General features: G+C 40.1%; 2 protein-coding genes across 2 annotated transcripts in view; one reads left to right on the top strand and one right to left on the bottom strand.

The window, feature by feature from the left end:
* Positions 1-23,647, bottom strand: part of SCAMP1 (secretory carrier membrane protein 1) — a 457,689-nt gene that overhangs the window by 360,964 nt on the left and 73,078 nt on the right. The gene's annotated exons all lie outside the window — the stretch shown is intronic.
* The window catches only part of LHFPL2 (LHFPL tetraspan subfamily member 2), a 78,740-nt gene that overhangs the window by 37,193 nt on the left and 17,900 nt on the right, over positions 1-23,647 (top strand). The window contains exon 2 of the mRNA XM_075182233.1: positions 20,947-21,680. Coding sequence (XP_075038334.1) covers positions 21,014-21,680 — 667 coding nt within the window. The 5' untranslated portion in view covers positions 20,947-21,013. The remainder of the gene's footprint in view (positions 1-20,946; positions 21,681-23,647) is intronic.

Genomic DNA, 23,647 nt, shown 5'->3' with positions numbered 1-23,647 from the left:
ATCACTGTCTGCATTCCAGAGGAGAGGTCATCCTTATTAAGGGGAAAAGGGAAGTTTATTACAATAATGTTAAAGTACGTTTCTGTTTTATTTGGCAAAGTCATTCATTACTCATTAATGCATGACTATAGTTGTTAAAGTGTATCTTTTAACTCCTATCCTAAAGTTTTAACACATTAATTGAGGTGTGCTGGTTTTATACATGGAGATTTGCCATTAAACGTGTGCACACCTATGTACTTCATATGACATATTGTGTGCACACATATATACTTCATATGACATATTGTGTGTACACATATATACTTCATATGACATCTTGTGTGCACACATATATACTTCATATGACATCTTGTGTGCACACATATATACTTCATATGACATCTTGTGTGCACACATATATACTTCATATGACATCTTGTGTGCACACATATATACTTCATATGACATCTTGCGTGCACCCTCTTATTCTGGCACATTTAATAGATTAGTAAGTAAGTATGGCAGAGCTGCAGAATATTTGCTCCATGATATTTCCTCCAACTTCTTGTGTGGACCAGAGAATTGCTGAGTCAAGATATTTAAGTTGGCCTCACGTAGTGAAGATTAGAACTTTACCAGGAAGTTTCAGGGTTAGTATGGGCCCACAGAGTGATCTCTCTATCCCCACTGTGTGTGTGTGTGTGTGTGTATGTATATTTGTATATATAATATATATAAATTTTATATTTTCTTACATATATACACACTCTTTGGGCCTATATTTTGATAGTGATATCATCATCATAATTTATTTATATAGCGCCACTAATACCGCAGCGCTGTACAGAGAACTCATTCACATCAGTCCCTGCCCCATTGGAGCTTACAGTCTAAATTACCTAATATAGACACACAGACAGACCGAGGGAGAGACTGGGGTTAATTTTGATAGCAGCCAATTAACCTATCAGTATGTTTTTGGAGTGTGGGAGGAAACCGGAGCACCCGGAAGAAACCCACGCAAACACGGGGAGAACATACAAACTCCACACAGATAAGGCCATGGTTGGGAATCGAACTCCTGACCCCAGTGTTGTGAGACAGAAGTGCTAACCACTAGGGCACTGTGTATCAGATTTCCAATGCTCCCTCATTTTCATCCATGGCTTAAGATTTAAGATGCGAATGGACAGAGCAGCTCATTAAATGAAAGGTGGTGGTCATTAAATGAAAGGTGGTGGTCTCAAAGTGATGGTAGGCAGGACTTTGAAGTGAAGACTTTACACTTTCCATCATGTGCAATTCCCCATGTAACAGAAGAATGTTGCACAGACAATTCCTACGAGGGCAGTGCCCAAAAGCGGAATAATGAGGTGCACCTATGTATGCCCTAGGGATTAATAAGCACACTAGTGGATAGTACAGAGACTCATCTAAAAACTGTTTCACACTACTGTCAGTCTTGAGGAAGATGGAGCCTGTGAGAGCACACCTAGCCTCTCACTGACATTCTACTGTAAGTATATCCAGTGGTAGAGTTTCCGTATATACTCATTGGCAGAAAAGGCGACTGAAGAGTCAAGAGAACTTCTGCTTGTTACCAGTGGGGCCTGGCGTAGATTTGTTCAGTTTGCTCTTCTGAGGACTGCAATTTGCCTAGAGCTGACCTTGTGTATGTACCATAAGGCTGAATATTTCATTTATCCCCCTGTTTTTGTTTAGTGTTTTTTTTGCTTTTATAGGTCAAGTTGTCCTGTAAGGTTGTTTTGCATGTTTGCTTTTGGTGGGAGGTGGGGGGGTGGGGTGGGTGAGGGTTGGCCATACAGAGTCCAAAAGTAAAACTGAAAAGATTTTTGTAATATTGTGAATATGTTGGGCTACGTACATAAACTGAGATAAAATTGTCATCCGTGTATGGCTTTAGCACCTAAAATATAGTGCACGGTGTTGTCTGAGCGAATAATAGAATAACATTTGTGATATTGCATTGGCCAAGCACTTATGGAGTAAAGGTTTTGTATAGTCACCATATGTCAGTCTACTGAGGGATTATTTCCTGTACGATGTGGTGGAAGTCTCTGCGCTGATGAGGTTCTTGGAGGAGAGTCAACAAGCTGACTCATGTATTTTGTTTTCAGTTATTGTGTCTGCTCGGGAAGCCAGAGCATTATCTATCTTGATGAGAATCCCTTTGCTGGAAAGGTTATGCCCTTAATATTTTTTGTTGTGTTCATGCCATATCATGACCATAAATGTGTAGTAGTAATTATTTTTCTTCCCTGAAAGCTTACAGAACTAAGCACATCATTCCTCTTACACAAACAATTATGGACACACTCTAATATATGATAAAGGTTGTTTATTCAATATGCAGCAGTACTCTATTCAATGTCCCAGTAACACTATACTGACGTAACATTAAATCCTTGCACTGCTGACTGACTGCTTTGTGGCCAGTGCCAGGGCTTGGTGGGAGTATATTGGTTAGGGTTAGAGGTGTTGAAGGAGACCTAACTCAGTGCTTGTAAGTACTGCAGTTCCGACAGCCAATTACGTCATTTTTAGATTGCCCAAGTATTCTTCTTTTTCTATTGGCCCAAACACGACCACCAATCCAGACTAACATCTGATCAAGGTCATATGTCTATTAAGCGCAGTGAAAAAATGCAATTGGACAGTGGTCACAATGGTGACCGTCTGGTAGGAGCAGACCCTATTGACAAAAATGGAAATACATTGTAAATGCATGCATTTGCATTGAACAAGGCTGCTTTAGATATTTATAACGGCAGTGTGTCATTCTCATTACTAGAAGTCATTTTGTACACTCCTACAAGGTAATATTATATTGTCTTGAGAAATATCCATTCTCTGTATAGGTAAAAATAATTGTATATTCAAGAAACTGTTTCTGAGACCCCAAAATACACTTTAAAATCACTGCTGGGAATCTTGTTAGTAACAAACCTCTGGGTGAGGAAAATTTTGTCAAACATCAGTTAAATGAATTGAAGGGAGTGGTCATTGACCATATACACTATAATCCAAGACGTAGTGATAGACACTTATCATGGTAGTGATAGTTCAACCTAGGGGCCTGAATATTGGGAATAGATAACATTGGTTCCTTTTTATTGGAATATAATTTTTGTATTCAATACTTGTCTTGCTGTTGCATTGTGTGTAAATGTGCATTTCTGTATAAACAAAAACTATGGCTTGCAACCTGTAGCAAACTGATTTGTTACACTACACATATTTTCTCTAGATATAGTTTAAAATTATTATCTTATGCTCAAAGTATATTCTGTTCACTTTCCATGGCTCATCTAGTCGTGGTTGGTGTGTATGCGAGGAGGTTTGGTTTCACTTGTATATTGTGATGTCGTATTTTAGCTTTTGTGCATTCAGAAAGGGGTCCTTTTGTGTCCATAAAATTGTATTTTATGCAACATTTTTTTGGTGCCTGGGTCAAGTATGTAGATCTGCCAATGTGTGGGCACATGATGTGTAGCTCATTGTTGTGTACTGTATGAAAGTTAGTCTGGTCAGAGCATGTCATCAGCCTTTGTGTGTCCTCTCCCCTCTTCCAACAGGATTGGTTTGTTTTAGTACTGATCCAATTATTCAATGCTCCAACTATGTGGTCATATTGTAACATGATCCTGGCACTCCAGCTGGCCATACAAGCAGTGAGTATTGACGCTTGGCCTAAGTGTCAGAGCAAGGATCTTCTGGCTTTCTGCTGAGCAATTGTCCTCAATCCTCTGAACATTCTTTGCCAAGCTTTATAAAGAGAATTCCTCAGTGTTATCCTGCTGTACCTATAGCATTTAATAAATCACTTGTTGCACATTAAGAGTGTGCTGCATCTGCCTTGTTTTGCGTCCTTTGTGGACCCCTTGAAAATGTGCACCTCTTGCTTTGTTCCAGTTCAAATAGTGAGTGCATCCCACTTGCACTCTCTTTGGCCAAGGATTACCAGTAGCTATCCACAAACCATTTGTAAGAGGCTCATGTAATGCCGTTAGTTAACCTTGACCACACCTGCTCACCAGTGCTAAATAAACTATTACCTCTGTGGGCCATGAGAAATGGAGCTTGTAGTAGTACTTTATATAGAGCCATTATATTGCACAGCACTACATACAGTCACTATAATGCTGCAACAAACAATGATACAAAAAGTGACAGCGCTCCCTAGATCTCACAAGCAATGTGATATAAAATAATGTTTGGCCAGCTACTTCTGAGCAGTATAAAATAATGCTTTAGACTGACTAGGTGGTACCGTTGCCCCAGTCTCCTAGCAAAAATGATTCCCGGGGTCTCAGATCTATGCTGGAGATGTCAGGGAGCTTTGGGCACTCCACTACATATCTGGTGGGATTGCCCGGTAATCAGACCCTTTTGGGATGCGGTTATTCTCATCTTCAAAACGATTGTGGGAACTGAACTACCAAATTGCCCAAGGTTCTGGCTACTTAGTGACACTAATATGCCAGTCTACAAATATAAAAAGTCCTTGGCAAAATATCTTAATGGCGCTGCAAAGGCGGTGATACCGGTACACTGGAGGTCACCGCTGGTCCCTACCATAAAAGAATGGTTTACACGGATAGATTTCTAAATGTTAATGGATGAAATAATCTATGCGGCAGAGGAAAAAAATAGAGCATTTTACATACTGTGGTCGGAATGGATTGAGTTTAAATATAAAGCGTTGTTCGCTCAGTGGAATGTATGAAGCTTATCACATACCCACCCTCCCCCCCTCTTTCCTTCTACCTCTTTACCCCCCTTTTCTCACAATTGTTTCACCTTATTTTTTTGTATTTTATCCTTTTGAGCTAAATTAAGCAAATGTACCTCTCACCGTGGATGAAAACGCAACTGCTGAAGTACAATGTAAAGTTTGAAGTATTGGAACTTTGTGCTAATGTTATTGCATATACTTGTATACGATGTTAAACTTCAATAAGAACAGATTATACAACAAAAAAAAAAATGCTTTAGGAAGCACCCATATACGTTTGCAAGCAGAGAAATAAAATGCATTGAGAAACTGAGGAGATAAGATAGCAGATGACTGTTGTAAATAAATTAGGGGGGTGCTAGAGGATTGGTTTATCTACTTCTAAAATGAAGGCTTTATTACCAGGTCATTTAGGGAGTTTGAAGAGATGTATATTTAGTCTGATTGTCCAAAGTATTTTGCTTATTTTTACACACACACAGTCTAATAAATAGGAGGTGGTGATAAGGTAGGATGATGGGACTATAGGTTATTGGCAGATCATAGAGCATGGGTGGTAAACGTAGAAGAGATGTAGAAGGTGCCGTGTTCTGTAGGATTTGGTAAATGAGGACCAGAATTGTATCCTGGTAGAAACAGACTGTAAGAGGAGATCACAGTTCTTCAAAAGCTTCCTTTTAATTATAAAACCAACTCTTTTGGTAACTATTATCATGTCCAACACGGTGCCCTACAAGCAGAGCTGCATTATTAAATTCTTACCATTTCCTTCCTGGACTATTCACCTATTAGATCGTAGTTGTTATCAAAGCATCTCTGGCTTCAAGTTGTTCTTACACTTTAAAGAGGTTTGTTTATCCAGACATCTTTCTGATATTACAACAAATAGGGAGTTTAGTAACTGCTGTGTCATCCACTATAGATTCATTTAAAACAGGAACTCTACAATTAAGGCAGATAAATTAGTAGACTGGTCCCAGTGGTGTTTTTTTTTGGCCATTGCTAGAAGAGTATGTGCGGCTACAAATAATGCTGTAATGGATGTTTGTGTGCCTAGTGTTATTGTTTTACTGACCCTATGTGATGCAGTTATATCCTTAAAGCATTCCATCCTGGCTCTGTCTTCCTATTGTGTCTCATGACCAGCTTATCTTGTCTTGCTAATTGAAACCATAAATGTATATAATATACGGTTATGAATTTGGTTCCCCCAAGCAAACGTATGGCTTGAGGGACTGGCTATATTTTATATTGGTTTCACTGGCTGTGACCTTAGGCCAGTTCAACAGTAATAAAATCAGTAATGTTTGCTGTTACTGGCTGTTGAGCTGCTGTTACATCACCAAGCACTCACCACAGCAGCCTATGACCATCACCCTGCTCTGCATCTCTGTTTAAGAGATTGCTAACTCAATAGGATAATGAGTTTGTGCTGCCCTAGGCTTTGTGAATGGATACATTATATATTGGTTAAGTATGTTCTTTTACATGGTCCTGCTTCACAATTTTAATTTGTTTTCCGTGAGATCAATTAACATAAGTAAAAAACAAACCTAATAAGTAAATACAAGTAATCTAAATCTTGTTTATATTGTGCTGCCCTTAGCATATTCCTCCTATTTGGATGAATACAGTGCTGGTAATACTCAGTAATATTTAAAATCATACTGTACTACCTAGATTCTCATTGGTAAAGTACTCCGAAAATCGCATCCTTTAAGGCACTGTGTGGGTGCTTTCCCATACTGCTGTATAAGGTGTATTTAAATAGTTTTGTAAATGCCTTTTTGTCTCAGATAACATTTCACACAGATCTCTATTGTTGAAAATAACTGAACTGCAGCTCTTTCTATTGTACCTTACGGAAGGCATTACATGACTCGGTGACTGAATCTGGACTATCGATTTTCAGATTTACATCTATAAAAGATCATTATTAGCACATGCACAGTACATACACGTTGCCGAATGCAGCTTTTTAAAACGTTTAACACGTTCAGCTTTTTTTTTCTTCTGGTTTGTGTACTAAATTGGCTTTGGAAATTAAATTCTAAGGATCCAACACTGATCCCCAATGAATAAAACAGAGACGGAAGTTCTTAAACGTCCTGGAACCTTGAGAACATAAGTCTTCATGATGGTGTGACTGTAGTTGTGAGACTGTAATAAAGGACATATTATGCTACATTTTTGTTCTGGACCCAAATGAGAATGTAGTAAGTACTGAAATTTTTGTCCTAGCAGCAACTGTTCCATTTTATAGAAATTACGCTATATTTTATGTAAGGTGTTCATCAAGAGCATTTATCATATTCTTGGAGTCCTCAATATATGTAGGATAATTACATCATAGCAGCTGTTCCCTGTTCTGCTGATGAGAATATTTATTTATTGGCTTGTCACATCAGAATTTCATGACTTATTACCACCCTGTCTAGTGGCTACACCAGTATTGATCGCCGCAGTAATATGCAAGTCATTGAGACGATTACTATATTGCTTGGAAGTAATTCTTGTGTCAATTTAACCATAACGTTCTACAGGTGAATTTCAATGGGATGGAAGCACATAGTGTGTGTGCTTTTCTTCTCAGTGATGTCTTGCGCTCTGTGAAGAGGGTTGGGCTTTATTCAGCCTTTAGCCAATTGGATCGTTAGAATGTACCTGTAGCCAATCGGAACATTAGTACATTCACAGTATTAGACCAACCTCTATTATATATTTTATATATTTATTATACAAAAGGTAACAACATTGTGTGTAAAGTGTCTTCTATATAAGAAATTAAGTGTACCCTTTATTTTTTATAGCAGGTATCGAGCAGATACAGACGGTTGGTAACAATCTAAAGTGGTTCCATAAATATCTGTAACAACTTCTTTATAATAAATATTTCGGTTAGATCTCTAAAACCAATACTAAGACGTACAAGAAGCAGAAGGTGGTCTCTTTTTGCTTTTGTTTTTTTGGGGCTTTTTTTGTGTTTTTTTTTATTACGCCTAGCTTGTCTGTGACCGATAAAGTGGCTGCAGATGTTCCCACATCAACAGTTAAACATTCTGGGAAAGTGGATTGTAACCCAGAGGCTCTGAGAACCTGCTGATTTGCCTCCAGTGACGCTTTATCATCTACTAGTGATTTACTACTCGTAAAGTACAAGCAGTCTTGGGTGAAAGAGAAACTCTGGTTAATGTGTTTTTAAGACTTCTTTGAAGTAGGTTGGGGTGTGTGTGTGTGTGTGTGTGTGTATTCTAAACCCTGTCTGGGAGAACCTAAACTGTTGGTGTTTTTTTGTTTTGTTTTTTGTGGGTTTTTTTGTTTTTATGATTTTAATTATAGTAAAAAAAAAATCCATGTATTTGTGTTCTGTTAATGTATTGTAAAACCGTAGGTCTGCACATAGAAAATAATTTCTCTGCCAAGGACCTAGGTATATTACAATGAAAGCGATGCCAAGCTGCTTAAGCTGGTGAGATTCACTTAAATTTTGTATTTCCTGGTTTAATGGGTCATTAGCAAATCATTGTAGTGCTTTTGTTTTGTTTTTGTTTTGTTTTTTGTTCTTCTGTTAATACTAAAGAGAGTTACAAGGTGACGTCAATTCAAGCTGTAGTGAGACATGAGAGCCTTTGACACATGGTGGTTGACTGATGCTTTTACTTGGTGAGTTTCATGGAGGACATTCCATTGATGATGAGTTTTGACTTTCGTCGCTCACAAAAATTGGAGCAATAAGTGTCCAATAAAAGTAACACTCCCGAATGCAAGTAGTTGTGGTAACATCAAAAACAATGATTTCTAGTTTCGCACCCTTTTACATGTGTTGTAGAAGCAGTAAAAGTGCCACTGACCTTGTGTATTGTGACACGTGTGGGTATGAGGTCTTAAGCACATACTAGTGCTGTGTTTGACATATCTGTCTGCAGGAGAATCCAGCCAACCCCCTTTGGGTTTGTTCTTACTATCCCTCCACAGCAAGTTTTGTAACATGAATCTAATTTTTCCCAGAATGTCCTATAACTCTGTGTTCTCTTTGCAAGTTCTTGTTTTGTGTTCTACCTGATCATCTACTTTTGATGTTACAACATATGCAATTTTATGAGCCTTTTTAAACCAGTCTGTCCTGAAATCTTCACATGCATGGGTTAAAATCTACAGGTAGGACAAATGGACAGATCCGGACGACAGATTTGCTGGAGGTTATGTAATTGGGCGATCATTGTCCAAAAATACTGCAAGTAGCTTTTATGAGACTCATTCAGGGAAAGTGTCCAATTTAGTCTTCCCATTGTGTTGTCATACTGGTAGAATGACCTGATCACTGCGTGTGTGGTTGGCATCCAGTTATTGTACAATAATTGGCTGTTGGCCATTCACACCTTTTTTGTATTTGTGCTTTTCAGTAATCTCATCAAAAATGCTTCCGAATTGCATTTTTTTTTTTCCCCGAATCCAATTTTTGTGTTGGCCAAAACTTTATTCAAATGAGTCACTACCGAGGTTCTGCAGTGTTCAATATAGAGTTGAGTGGTGCTTTTAAACAGTAGATTAACAGATTAATAGAACCTTAACAGCTGTGCGCTAAGCTATTTATATAATATAATACCATAATTGTATATAATAAATAAGCCAAATTGTCATATGTTCAACCTGAGCTGCGGTCATAGCAGCTTAAACAGCTGCTGTCAAAATAGAGATCATTAATCTCCTTTATATTGAACATGTCTGTACTCAGACACTTCCTGGAAAGCTGCTAGTTGTTATAGCAAGTGCCTCTGTATATGAGCCCTAATAGTCCTGTAATCGGTGGGCACAAGTGGACATCCGGTGCACTCCCTAAAGATTTGAAGCATGGTGCCTCTTAGGCCTAAATCACGGGCAAAGCAGTGCATCGGGGCCTATATATGTGTGTATGTGTGTGTGTATGTATATGTATATGTATATGTGTGTGTGTATGTATGTATGTATGTATGTATGTATGTATGTATGTGTATATATGTATATATATATATATATATATATATATATTCCCGATGCACTGCTTTTTTTTTTTAAATGTTCTTGCTCAGTGACTCATCGTGCCCAATGGAAAAGATGGCCCTGTCTGTGGCATCAGATCAGATGCAATGAATGGTATTCTCATGTGCCTACAGAGGAAAGGTGTGAATTATCCCTAACTTTTAAGATAAAAGGTTTAAAAGATGCATTCACTATCCGTGTGTACATATGGCCGCGGTGTCTAGAAAGCATCTTTCCAGATAATGACTTCACATCTAATTTGCATGCTCTCCCTGCCAAAGCAATCCTATTACATCATTACAAGACGACCTCAGTGTATAAACCCATAGAAGTTACATACTCTGTGCTCTTCCTGTTGAGCTAATTCTTATCGGTGATATTGAGAAGTCTGCTAGTTGTGTTAGCTGTTCAGTGAGTCATTTATTGTCCCCTTAGGATTTCTTGGACTAGATCATCAGTTTGTCTCAGACTGTGTTTTTTCTCCCCCTACAGACATATGGTTCAGCTATAACATTATTGCTTTGTGATTGGTAATCTTGTATTATACAGAATGATTCAGCAGGACAGATGCAGAATAGCAGCATCCAGCCAAGTCTTCGCTGTTTTACTTGATTCTGGGATCTCTTGACTGAGCGAGCTCTTACCCTGTGGGTAACCATGCGTTCCCATGATCCTCTTTACAAACAGTCTGATTACTACTAATTACAAACTGTGTTTTAATATGTTTATATGTCCTCAGTACATAAAGGACCACTCAATCCAAAGATAAAGAATACAAATTTGGGTGGTGTGTGTGTGTGTGTATATTCATATATTACATGTCCAATATGGACTTACTGCACTTTAATACTTTATATTTTATGGAATTATCTTTTTAACATTAAATGTTATTTAAAAAAATAAAATAAATTTAAAGGGTAAAGCACCATAAGCCTGTCTTACTTCTTCCTCTTTATATGGTGAATCCTCTACATTGCTTTGGGTGGTGAGATCCAAAGGGCAGCACGGTGGCTTAGTGGTTAGTACTTCTGCCTCACAGCACTGGGGTCATGAGTTTGAATCCTGACCATGGTCTTATCTGTGTGGGGTTTGTATGTTCTCCCCGTGTTTGCGTGGGTTTCCTCCAGGTTCTCTTGTTTTCTACCACACTCCAAAAGCATACTGGTAGGTTAATTCTCTGCCATTAAATTCACCTTAGTCTAAATTCCCTTACATACACACAGAGACTAAGCTCCCATAAGGCAGGTACTCATGTAAGTGAGTTCTCTGTACAGCGCTGTGTAATTAGTCACGCTATATAAATAGATAATCATGATATCTATATACAGGGGAAGTTTGATAATAGAGAGCACATACCTTGAGGTTGTGTTTGTGAAGTTTGCGGATAAATATGGAGTTTTGGTAAGTACAGGCACAATTGGGTGTTGCCCATTAATAACACCTGTTACGTGGTGGATAACTTCTTGAAACTTGGAATCACTACTGCTTTATAATCGCACATGAGGGTGGCTTCAGTGTAAGATAAAAAACATATTGCACTATATTTTTTATTTTGGGTTTTTTTGCACATATATTTGGGTGGAGATTTGAAGAAGTTTGTGAAGGAAATCTATGGAGTAGAATCCTAAATAGGGAAACTGTCACTATTGATCTTCTGTGTTTTATGCCCTTTATATTCTAAGAAAGGAAACTTTCACTATATTGCTGTTGTGTTTAAGTAGCTGTTTGGGCATGAACAGCCGTTTGTGTTAGAATACAATTGGGGCTAATAATGTAGAGGGAAAAAAGAGCATAATTATGTGGTTTTTTGGGGTTTTTTTTAAAGCATATTTTAGCTATTTTTCTAAAAAACAGATCCAAAACCAAAACACGGGTCAGTGAACATTTCTAGTTATAAGCAATGCTATGCGCAAATATTTAACTCTTAATCTAAATATTCACTGCCTTTGAGTGTAAAACAGGGACATGCAAGGTAGACAAAATAAATGCAGACATGAAAACAAATGGTAGGGAGGACCCTGCTCATTACAGAGCTTACATTCTAAGTAGAAGAGGGCACAGTTGAAACAAGAAGCAGCGAGTGTGGCTTAGAGTGGAGATTGGGACAGTTGTGAGGGTGCATTAGTGAATAGTGTTATCGGGCTAAGGTATGCTCTGAAAAATAAGATGGGTTTTCAGTGAGTGTCTAAAGATTTGAAGGCTGTGGGAAAGTCTGAGTGTGGTAGGGAATTCCATAAGTAGGGAGCAGCACGGGAGAAGTCTTGTAGGCGGGAGTGAGAGGTGGTTACCAGAGATGAGACAAGGCGCAGGTCAGAGGTAGATCTCAGAGGGCTGGAGGGAGAATAGTTTGATATGAGATTTGAGATGTATACAGGGGTGGTGTTGTTGAGGGCTTTGTAGGTAAGGGTGAGTAATTTGAATTTGATTCTGGAGGACACAGGAAGCCAGTGTAGGTATTTGCAGCAGATGTGGAGCGGTGAGAGAGGAAGATTAGCCCTGCAGCAGCGTTTAGGATGGATTGAAGTGTGGATATATTGGTGTCAGGAATACCAGACAGCAGGAGATTGCAGTAGTCAAGATGGGAGATGATGAGAGAATGGATAAGCGTTTTGGTAGCATGTTGAGTAAGAAAAGTGCATATTCTGGCAATGGCTGCGGTAACACTGGTGTTTGCAGTGCATTTACCATTAGTTATGTATTAAGTGTATTCCTTCATGTACACATTTAATATGCTTCTGTGGCTTCAAGAAGGATCAGTTGGTGAAACGCATGTATAAATGCTTCTTACTCAACTTATTGCACTGCTCCCCCATTTAAAAAAAATATTGCCAACTAGGTTAATACCAGGCGCGCCGAGAGAGAACAAGAAGATATATTGAGAAGAACACACTGCAGTGCTGCACAAGCTAACGTAAAATACAAATATGTACGGTCTCATTTGGTACAGTGACTTCTGTTTTCACACAAGTTCGCGTGGGCTCAATTAGCATTAGAAACACATCTTAAATGTAGAGTTTTAGCACCAGTGTGCATAGCCTTAGTCTGACTGGTTGAACGGCACAGGCAAACCTGTTTTTTTTTTTCTGTTTGTTGTTGGCAGAGCTATAAGTAATATCCCTTTCCAGCTCACTCCTGTTTATAGAACTTCTCTTGGATCAGGTCAGTGCATGGTGGCTCCACCCTGTTCTATTTACTCAATGTATCTTTGGTATATTGTGGAAGGAAGGTTTTGTAAGCAAAAGTAAATTTAGAGGTTCCATATGCAGGGCCGGTGTGTGTCTTGTGGGCCGACCCGACTCTCCCCATCCCCCCCACCCTCTTGGCGTCAATGGAGAGGGAGGTTTGGCTGTGATATTCTCAAGCCACATCCCCAGCCTGTTACAGATATGGAGGAGGAGTTTCACAGGTAAGAAGTAGCCAGCTGCTCCTCCATGTCTGTGACTGTCTATTAGTGTATGGGCTACACTTTGACAATCAAGACAGTGAGTGAGTAACATTTTGTCACTCATTCAGTATGTTAGCCCCCCCCCCCCCCCCGACCCTACAACCTGGCTCCCTAGACAACTTCTAGGCTTGTCTAGTGGTAGAGCCGCCTCAGTCTGTATGTCTGTATTCCCATGGCATAAATCTATTCAGCAACGCTCCCTGGGGCTATTTGCACGGGTGACTGGTTCAACACAGTTGTTACCATTACAAACACTGTAACTAAATGAAACATATTGATACATGTAATGAAACCTCCGATTAAACACAGATATTTGCTTAACCTGTGATGGCTTTGCTACTTTTTCATGTAACTACATTGTGTTTTCCAAAACTGTCCTTTTTTTTTTTTTTCCCCCACCCAAACTGTTTGAGTCACACTGTTTTTATTTTACTTTAAATAAATAGATTGCAGATGCACCAAAATGAGCAGGATAAGTGTGAATTGTTTCAGATAACCGTCATCTTCTTTGTGACCTAAATTAAGTATGTGGTACTTTATACGACCCGGGCAAACCCTAAGCTTACTAGAAGGTTATACTACACAGCAGCATTGCAATGCTTGGTATATAATAGGATGCACATTCTATACTTGGCTGTAGTTTGGTTTAAAAAATAAATAAAAATTGTGTATAGTAAGAATAGCATAAATATTGAATATAATATGTACTTTTATTATCTAAACATTGGGTTAAGGAGGCTATAAATATATTTTCTAAAGATACAATTTTACACACTGTCTGCATTTTGTGATCCCAATTTATTCAGTTGTAATAAACACAAGTAAATGAAGGAGGCAGTGTCTGTAAAAATGTTGCCGCAATGCAAGTGCAAACGCTAGTGGGCATTGGGGGCCATTGGAACCAGTGTGTTATAATACCCATACTATTGTTCAGGTACTAGCTAGTACAAGCAGCATTAAAAACAGTTTTTCTGCAGCTGTTTAATAGATCATGTGACAGATGTAGAAAACAAATTACAAGGCCAGTTCGATCAGGAAACTTGCTCTGTGGGACTCTGTCTAAAATCCATTTATTTCAATAGGACAGCATGTTTAAATAAAGGTGCTGAGGGGAAAACTGATGGTGCAAAAATGTCCATGTGACAACACCCTTTGTCTCCATTCCATAACTTTTCACTGTACTGCATAGTTGTATGCTAATTAGCTGAAGATGCTGTCTGTGTCAGACCATGTGTCACTTGTTGGATGTAGACTGAGAGATAAAACTGAGATAAAATAGGATTGCCAATGGAAGTTCCCCTGTACCTCCCTTCTGTCCAGTCACCTCACTTCTCATAAAATGCCAGTAGGGGGCAGCACATTACTGCAGTTGCGATTTCTGTAATGATTTTACCAAGGACTGAAAGGCCTGTTGAGCATGCAGATTTGTGTACACACCTAAACAATTTACCCTCAGATCTGTGCTCTCTTAACCATCTGCTGAAAAGATTGTGACTTTGCACACTCCATAGAGATCTATGGACACTGCCAGCCGTGAGTACCTACACACTTCCACATTTGCCCGACGTCTTTTCATTGTTTTATAGAGAGTTTTAATCAGTTTATAAAATTAAATGAAGTGATGCAATGTGTGTTGGTATGATAAAACATGATTGTGGATGCGTACACACTAATGGGATATCGGACCTAGCAGTTGTTTATCATGTGATTGGTGCAATAACTGATTAACAACGTGTGGTGTTTAGGGGAAGAGTCTTTTCATAGCAGTAATTGAATTTACCATACATATTTAGATAAAGCCGTGGTAGAGAAATGGAAAAGAACGGTCTTTCCACACATCCATTATAGACAACGTCTTTGTTTTTAAGAGACAAGTGATTTTGTGTATACAACGCAAACGAGGTAGAGCGGAGTGTATGCATGGTACACGGGCACAGTGAGTGAAGAAGATGCTTAGCCTGGATCTACCCAGCACTGATAACAATTCCACCATCTCTTCGGTCCCCCAGCTCTGCTGCCTGGGTGTCACCCACGACTCCTCCCTCTTTTTTTTTTTTTGCCCCCCACGTTCAATCCCTTGCCCAATCCTGTCGCTTTCAACTACGCAACATCGCCTGCATCTGGCTCTTCCTATCTCAGGATCCATCCAAAACCATTATCGCTCATCATTTCCCGGGTTGTCTACGGTGACTTTCTCCTCACTTGCCTCCCCCGTTCTCACCTCACTCCCCTTCATTCTTTACTCAATGCAACTGCTAGGCCGGCCTCCTCTCTCTGCCTTGCCTTACACTGGCTCTCCTTCCCCTACAGAATCCTTTTTAAACTTCTTACCCTCACCTACAAGGCTCTCTCCTACTCTACTGTCCCTTATAGCTTCAGTCTCCTCTCCATTCACACTTCCATCCTGTCCCTGCAATTCAAGACTTCTCCTGAGCTGCCCTTCTGCACTGGAATGACCTCCCACGTTCCATCCATTTGTTCCCTATCTTGTGCTCCTTCAAACAGGCACTCAAAACTCATCTCTTCCTCAAAGCCTATCATCCTTTCACTTAACCCTCTCTCCGTGCTCGCCCTCATCGCCTCGCTCCTCTCTCCGTGCTCGCCCTCATCGCCTCGCTCCTCTCTCCGTGCTCGCCCTCATCGCCTCGCTCCTCTCTCCGTGCTCGCCCTCATCGCCTCGCTCCTCTCTCCGTGCTCGCCCTCATCGCCTCGCTCCTCTCTCCGTGCTCGCCCTCATCGCCTCGCTCCTCTCTCCGTGCTCGCCCTCATCGCCTCGCTCCTCTCTCCGTGCTCGCCCTCATCGCCTCGCTCCTCTCTCCGTGCTCGCCCTCATCGCCTCGCTCCTCTCTCCGTGCTCGCCCTCATCGCCTCGCTCCTCTCTCCGTGCTTGCCCTATTCTGACTCCCTTTGTGCCAGCTATCTGTTTGTGACCTAAATTAGGATGTAAGCTCTTAGGAGCAGGGCCCTCCTGTCTCTCTACCTACTCTTCTGCTCCAACTTCACTATAATTGCTTTGCCTGGAGCCTCTGAAGTCATGGTATTACTTGTTTAATGTTCTGTATGGTCTATTCTTTGTACTGTGTATGGCTCTGCGGAATCCTTGTGGCGCCTTATAAATAAATGATGATATTAAATAATAGTCTAAAGATTTTATAACTGAATAATTACATATTTTTTCAGCATTTGTACGTGTCATACCGTTCTGCCACTGACAATACCCAGTATGTAAAGATTGCCATTGTTGCACTGATGTAGTCTGTATATTTTATATGACTGACTTTTGACTTGGAGGCAAGAATTGATCATTTTTGATTGCTGTCAGTATAGATTTCCTTTTTTCCAACTGCATTCTGCATTCCATAGAGAGCTGTGTGAGGTACTTGGAGTGAGTGACAAGTTGTATGAACATCTACAAAGTCCATGATGTGAAAGGACGCTGTCTGAAGGCCTCACATCACTTTCCTGGAAACCTGAAAGACACTGACATCTGAAATATAAAACTTCCCTCATGCTGTGCTGGAGCAGACGCTATTCTATAAGATCCAGCAGTGCGTAGTGCTCTTGGTCAATGGAATTCTGTGGAAATGTTTCCTATAAATCCCATAGGAAGACAACAGCACTTACATGATCTATCGGAGAACACACCAGTAACTTGTGGAAAGCTTATGTAGGCTTATACTATAAAAGTACAAAACAAATCTGTAATATTGACTTAGAAGTTTACAATAGATTTTTTTCTCTTTCATATCCATTGAAAATGGTAATACTTTCTGAATAGGGGGGTGTGTGTGTGTACACACATAAAGTTCTCACCAGTCACCTCAGATCTTTCACCTCGGATGCCTATGAACAGGAGAAGAAAACTACGTGATAAAGTAAATCAGTGGTTAAAAGCACTACAGTAACTACAGAGACTTCATGGAGACCAGTACTGTGATAGCAGTGCCTGCTTCTACCTCATAATTGCCTACTCTTCCAGAATTCCCGGGAGGCTTCCGAATTTTGGGGAGTCTTCCCATAAGAGTAGGCAAACCTCCCGGATTTGCCGAAATTCACCGCATTGAATGGCAGGGGTGGAGCTTAATCGTGTCATTAAGCCCCACCCCCGCTATTCAATGGTGTTAATTTCAGCATTTTATAGTGGGGGCGGGGCTATGGTGACGCAACAACAGCACCATGCACCCTCCTACCCCTTGTCACAAGTTGGCATGCATGTCTACCTCCCTGTGTCCTAGGCATCAAAATGACATTGTGACCTGGTCATTGTACATTTTGGGTAAAATTATATAGACTACATAAAAAACATATTGTACCCCACCTCAACTTATTTGAACTATTAATAAATGACTAAACCTTCTCACAGACTACAATAAAAGCAGGGATGCAGACTGGCTTTATGTAAGTGCTATCTAACATAGTGTTTCTACAGGGCTCTGGGACACACAAATGACTAATACTGGGTACATACTACAGTGTTTTCAGCTGATTATCGGACCAATCACATGATAAACAACCGTTCAGTCCAATATCTCAGTGTGTACGATCAAACGATAAATGATTATCGTTCCAAAGCTGCTTATATCGCATTGTTTGTTTGATTTTTAAACTGAGCTAAAAATCTCATTCAACGATGGAACAATGTCGCTCCAGTTCTGCGGTGTGTATGCTCTCATGACCGGCAGTGTCCATAGATTTCTATGGAGTGTGCAGTGTCACAATCTTTTCAGCTGATTGCTATGACAGAGAGCACAGATCTGAGGGTAAATTGTGTAAAACGTGTTTAGTGTGCACACATGAATGGGCATGCTGTTTGGGAATTCTTTTTTTTATTTAAAAGTTGGTAAAATCGTTAAGCATATTGCATCGGGAGGAATATTCTGTAGTGTGTACCCAACCTAAGGTCTGCATCTACCCTAAGATGAGCTTGCAGCTCTGTTTCCCATATAATGGAGATGCTGCGATCTCAGAGCTGATTGGATACTCAAGATTTGGATTTGCAACTGCCGGAGGCTTAATGCACGTTCATGCACCTGGTGTTTGTCCTCAAGATGGAGTGTTCCGTGCTGGATCTGTGGGGAAGGGGCTGCTTCTAACATTGTTGCATCCTCAGACCAATTTTGCTGCCCCACCTGTTTCACAGCAGTCTAGTCAGCACTAATCAATGTCACATTATATAAAATACAGTAGAGGGAATTATCACCCATAATTTCTCAATTTAGGCTATCCCTATCTTTATAAACTACTTTATTTGCCCTTTAGGTATGAACAGTATGGTCTTCCTGATACCAACAGGCCATAATCTTTATTTATGCTTGTAGTATAAACATTGGGAGCTGTAACCTAGTCCTTTCATGTTTGTTGTGTAAGGGAGATGAGCATGACTGACCTGTTGCAATCTAGCATGTTGTGTTTACCGTCATGTACAGTGTGAAGTGACCTGTTTGGCATTGCAGCCTTATCAGAAGATTCCCACCCAGAAAAGTAAACACAAACTTTGTTCCTGTGTGCTGTGAAAGCAAGTTATTCCTGGTTTACTGTAACATATCTGCCCTTATCTCTTCTCCGGTTAATGAGACTGCTATTTAACCAGGGCTGGTATTCATCACTCTCCTACAACAAAGGGCAACTCTTGATTCTATTTATTTGTGAAGGCAATTTGTGAGGTTGAGCAGAACATTCCAGTTTGGAACCTGATGAATGGTGAATTCTCCATAAAGCTGCACCTCCTCCTTTGCTTGAAATAGACAAAATCCATGTCAAACAGTGTTTCCTCGGCCTGACCCATAAAATTACACTATAATTTGTTCTTTACCATTTTTTTTTTTTGGCATATAATCTGGCTGTGCAACATTTGTGGTTTTTGTTTTTTATTGGAAGGCGTTCTTTATCCCATAGGAATGAAAGTGCCAGGAATTACACCCTAGACCAGTGGATCCCAAACGTTTTCCGTTCAAGGCACCCTTAAGGTCTCCATAATTTTTTTTCAAGGCAGACCTAAGCCAAAATAATTACCAAGTAGACCCCTGCCTTGCTTATCACCGTCCATGTCCGAAGCACCCTTGTGAGATCGCCACAGCACCCCAGGGAGTAGTAGCACACAGTTTGGGAACCACTGCCCTAGACATTGAAACTGTAATGAGCTTCACTTTATACAAATACTGTATTATGATTTTACATGCAAGTGTGTAAACTTATAGTTGACAGCCCTAGAAATGGGTGACTGGATCATATAAGAAGTCTTACTCTTGCAATCTGGCTGAACCAGTATGCAATATGTAGCACTTAACCTCATATATCAAACCCCTATTGTGCTATAGATTGTAAGCTTCCAAGCAGGGCCCTCTGTCTACAATACCCAGTCTCCTTTCTATTACTGCTTGTTCCCAAAAGTGAAGCACTAGGTAATAATGATGGTGCTGTATAAATAAATGTTGTTAATAAGACCTATTACTACTTGAAAAGTTTTGGATGAAGGGGACAGCTACACAGCAGAAGTAGTACTGTAGTGGAAAGTTAGAAATTCTACTGAAATATTTAATAATAATAATAATAATTTCTAATGTAAAATGAAATGTTATATTGGTGTTTTGTGTGTTTTTTTTTGTTTTTTTTTAATCTAAATTAAAGGACCCTTACTAACTTACAGATTTTATACCCTTTTATAATTCACTATTTCTGATGTTTTAGTATCGCTGCAAAATTGCTTAAAAATAATAATTTGGAGGTTCAGACTAATAGGACTAAAAATATAAGGGAATTGGGAGAGTGTTGGATTCATAAATGTAGCTTTGGAGCAACAACCAACGCTGAACACAGAACATACATATCTGACTCTGACATGTGAAATCTCTGCAGCAAACAATGACTGCATAGCTTACATTCTCCTTGTAATTTACAGTCATTGCACCCTGGTGAATATTGTAGCACCCATCCACCGTTTGTGGGCTAGATAATAGTAATGCAGAGTCTTAGTAACATGTTCCTGGCTGGATCTACTGCTGAAGTGTGACTCAAGTGTGTGTCATTTATCTATTCCCATTTTCAGATCCCAGTCACAATGTTCCTTTTACTGCTGGTGATTTGGAGTGAATCAGTGTAACAAGAAAGGGTGGTTTTGTTTTGGCGACTGAGAGAATATAAAACATTTTGTAACAAATATTGAGTGAGTCATGAATGGCAAAAAAATATTTTTGTATCAACTTTTAATAAATGTTTTAAAACATTACCCCCTTGTTGTACCTGTCTGTACCTGCGCTGGGGACTCCTGAAGAAATTCTTACGAAGGTGCATTATGGGGAGCTGTGCCCACCCTGCTCCACATTGTCTCACGCTGGTTGATTAGTGGACCTGGGGTTTTCAGATCTAATTACCTAGTACCATGACACATTGGGGTACAAGTCTAACACTACTCTGCACATCTCTCTTGTGGGGGTTCACTTTTTTTTAGGGGTCCCATTGGTGCAGAAGAATGGCGGTTATGTGGCAGGATTCTGGCATTGTATGGGGGAGTTGGGTGCATTTTCTTAATTTTACATGGATAAAGGATTTTGAAAAAATATTTGAAAATGTCATGAACTGTTACAGGTAATGCGTATTGTTCCTCACTAGCTGGGTACATGTAGTAGATCCAGGCAGCCTGCCTCCTTCACACTACTATTCTAAGTTCCTCATGTTGATTGTTAGAGCTGAAGCTGTTCTGACAACAGTGTTAACAGTGTCTGTGTGCTCTGCCTTCCTCCTGTAGGTGTGATGTCATCCTGGTGGGCGGAGCCTCGGAACTTGGAACATTGAAGAGTCATGTTTCAGAATGAATGTATGACAGAGGAATCCTGCTGCAGAGAACAGATGAGGGGAAAGTTATTTCATTGACTGCGAAGTCCCTGTCTGAATTACAGAGCCTCAGGAAGCTGGACTTCTTTTTCTCTTCTCCAGGATTACAAATATTTACCCCTTTCCCCCCCCCCCCCTCCCCTCCATTTCTTCCCCCCCCCTCCCTAATATTTGTCCATATTCTCTTCTGGTTTAGCACTGATTTAGGGTTTTGGGTGGACTGCACCATGTGTCATGTCATAGTAACATGCCGCTCTATGCTATGGACCATCCTTAGTATTGTAGTTGCCTTTGGAGAACTCATAGCCTTCATGAGTGAGGACTGGCTGATTGGCAGAGTAAAGCACACTGACATTGATAACGTGACTGGCGGCCAGCAAGAGCCTTATCGACCAACACTGGGCATCTATGGACGTTGTATTAAAGTGCCACAAGTACAGTACTTCCGAAGAGACCCCCTCTGTGGTCCCTACGCAGAGCATTTTAATGAGATAGCAAGTGGCTTCTGGCAGGCTACGGCTATCTTCCTAGCGGTGGGGATCTCTATCCTCTGTATTGTAGCGTTTGTATCCGTCTTTACGATGTGCGTACAAAGTGTGATGAAGAAAAGCATCTTCAATGTTTGTGGGCTGCTACAAGGAATTGCAGGTGGGTACTCAATGGGTAACTATACATATATCCTGTATCTCCTCTAGTACAGACGCTGCTGACCTGTTGTGTTGTGTATTTATATCATTGTCCCTTACTGAACTGTTAGAAGCTATAGATTTTGTTTGAGAGACCTACACTGTGCTCATGTCATGATATTGTAAATGTCTGCCTGCGGCGCCCAACATGGTCTGCTGGCTAACAGAATATATTTTGAATTAAAGCCAAAGATCAACTTGGATACATGGTATTTCCTCCCTATAGAACATACCTGTAGCCAGCATGTGGCAGTGCCATTGAGCTCAATAGTAAAGTATTAATTGATTGACATTTATTGTTGCTAAGTGGAAACCTCAGATGGCCTAACACCATACTTTTTTTTCTAGACATTAGCGGACCACACAGTCATATTGGCAACAGGGTCTGTCAATGATTCCCTACAGCTAAAGGTGGACCAGTTGCATGATACAGTGGGAGCAGTAAATTTGTGGGCAGAATTAATATTCAGCCAGTCGCTGAGAAACTAGTGAATTGTGTGTATTGACTGATCCCCTAAACTGCGTAGATTAACTACAGACCTTTTCCAATACAGCGTATCCTATCCTTATGGCAAAACATATAATTCTCCATAAAGCTGTGATGATCTTCTTACTAGGCCGGCCTTTGTACCTGTGATGTGACTCTTATATTACTGTCTGTATGGCGCATATTACCTGCAATGTCTCAAAGGTCAATTTGTTTATTTTATAGCAACCATTGCTGCGTTAGGGCAACATGTCAATAACTGCAGCTGGTAATCTGCTCTGTACTGTCTGTTTTCCTCCTCCAGAGTAATTCTGATTGACTCACTCACAGCTGGTTTTCTCCCTACAACGCTTTCCTGCAGCTGGGAAACCACTGTTATTGGCAGCTTATTGCTGTAGTCTTGTGTATATAGATCCTTTCATACAGCAGTTAATGCAGTATATTACATATTATCTAGACACTGCGGAACTATCGCTGCTAATTGTATATCGAGTGAGTCACCCTTTGCCCTCATTCTCTTCCTGATGATGTCTTGATGTTCTCAATGGTCTGTTTAAAGGCTTTTAGTTTTGTCTTCATCAGTGTTAATTTCTAAAACAGAAGTCATGTTGTGGTTATCGTAACTTTTTTCTTTAGTGTTTAGTTGTCACTGTTTTTTTTGTTTTTTTTTGTTTGTTTTTTTATTTTCACTTTTTTACAGTGTTCTGACCCTAGTAATTTACACCTCATTGTTTTATTTATCTCTTACTCATCTGTGTTCACCCTGTTGGGCTACAGCTTCTTTTCGCTTTTATCCTCGCTAATTCCCAATTAGAATCCTGTCCTTTTATGTGATTATGTGAAGACATGGCTGCATGTATTGGCAGGGAGGGGTATGGAGACTTGCAGGAAGCCACGCACTGAAACGTAGATGATTGAAGGTCAGGGTCCTCCAGCAGCGCAGAATAGTGATGTGAGGCTCTTGCTAATCCTGCAGGATTAGACAGGAGCTTCACATCAATATCAAATGTGCCTGTGTATTAAAGATTTGATATATCCCACTTGTGGATTTTTTTTATATATAAAGGAAACAGAAGTTACTATTACATGGTCTTAATATTTTCTGCTGACAATTCTTGTATGTAGAGCAGGGTTTCCAGAACCCAGTTCTCATGGCCCCCTAACAGTGTGTGTTTTCCATATCTCCTTGTTGGAGCACAGGTGTATACTAATTACTATACTATAATTACTGTTACAATAGATCAGTCAGTAATTTGTTTATTTCACTTGTGACCTGTGATAACTGCACTGTTGGGGCTCCATGAGGACTGGGTTTGTGAAACCCTGGTGTAGAGGTTATGAGCTGTGGTCCACTAGGCTGTCAGTCTGCAGACAGGTGCCAATAGGCTGTAGAAAGACAGCACAAAGAGAATTGGTTTTGCTGTGGACTGGCTGTTGATAGA

This window comes from Mixophyes fleayi, chromosome 1 (genome assembly GCF_038048845.1).
Source record: "Mixophyes fleayi isolate aMixFle1 chromosome 1, aMixFle1.hap1, whole genome shotgun sequence".
Lineage (NCBI taxonomy): Eukaryota > Metazoa > Chordata > Amphibia > Anura > Limnodynastidae > Mixophyes > Mixophyes fleayi.
The sequence above is the reverse complement of the archived record's forward strand: the minus strand, read 5'-3'. Positions and strand labels throughout refer to the sequence as shown.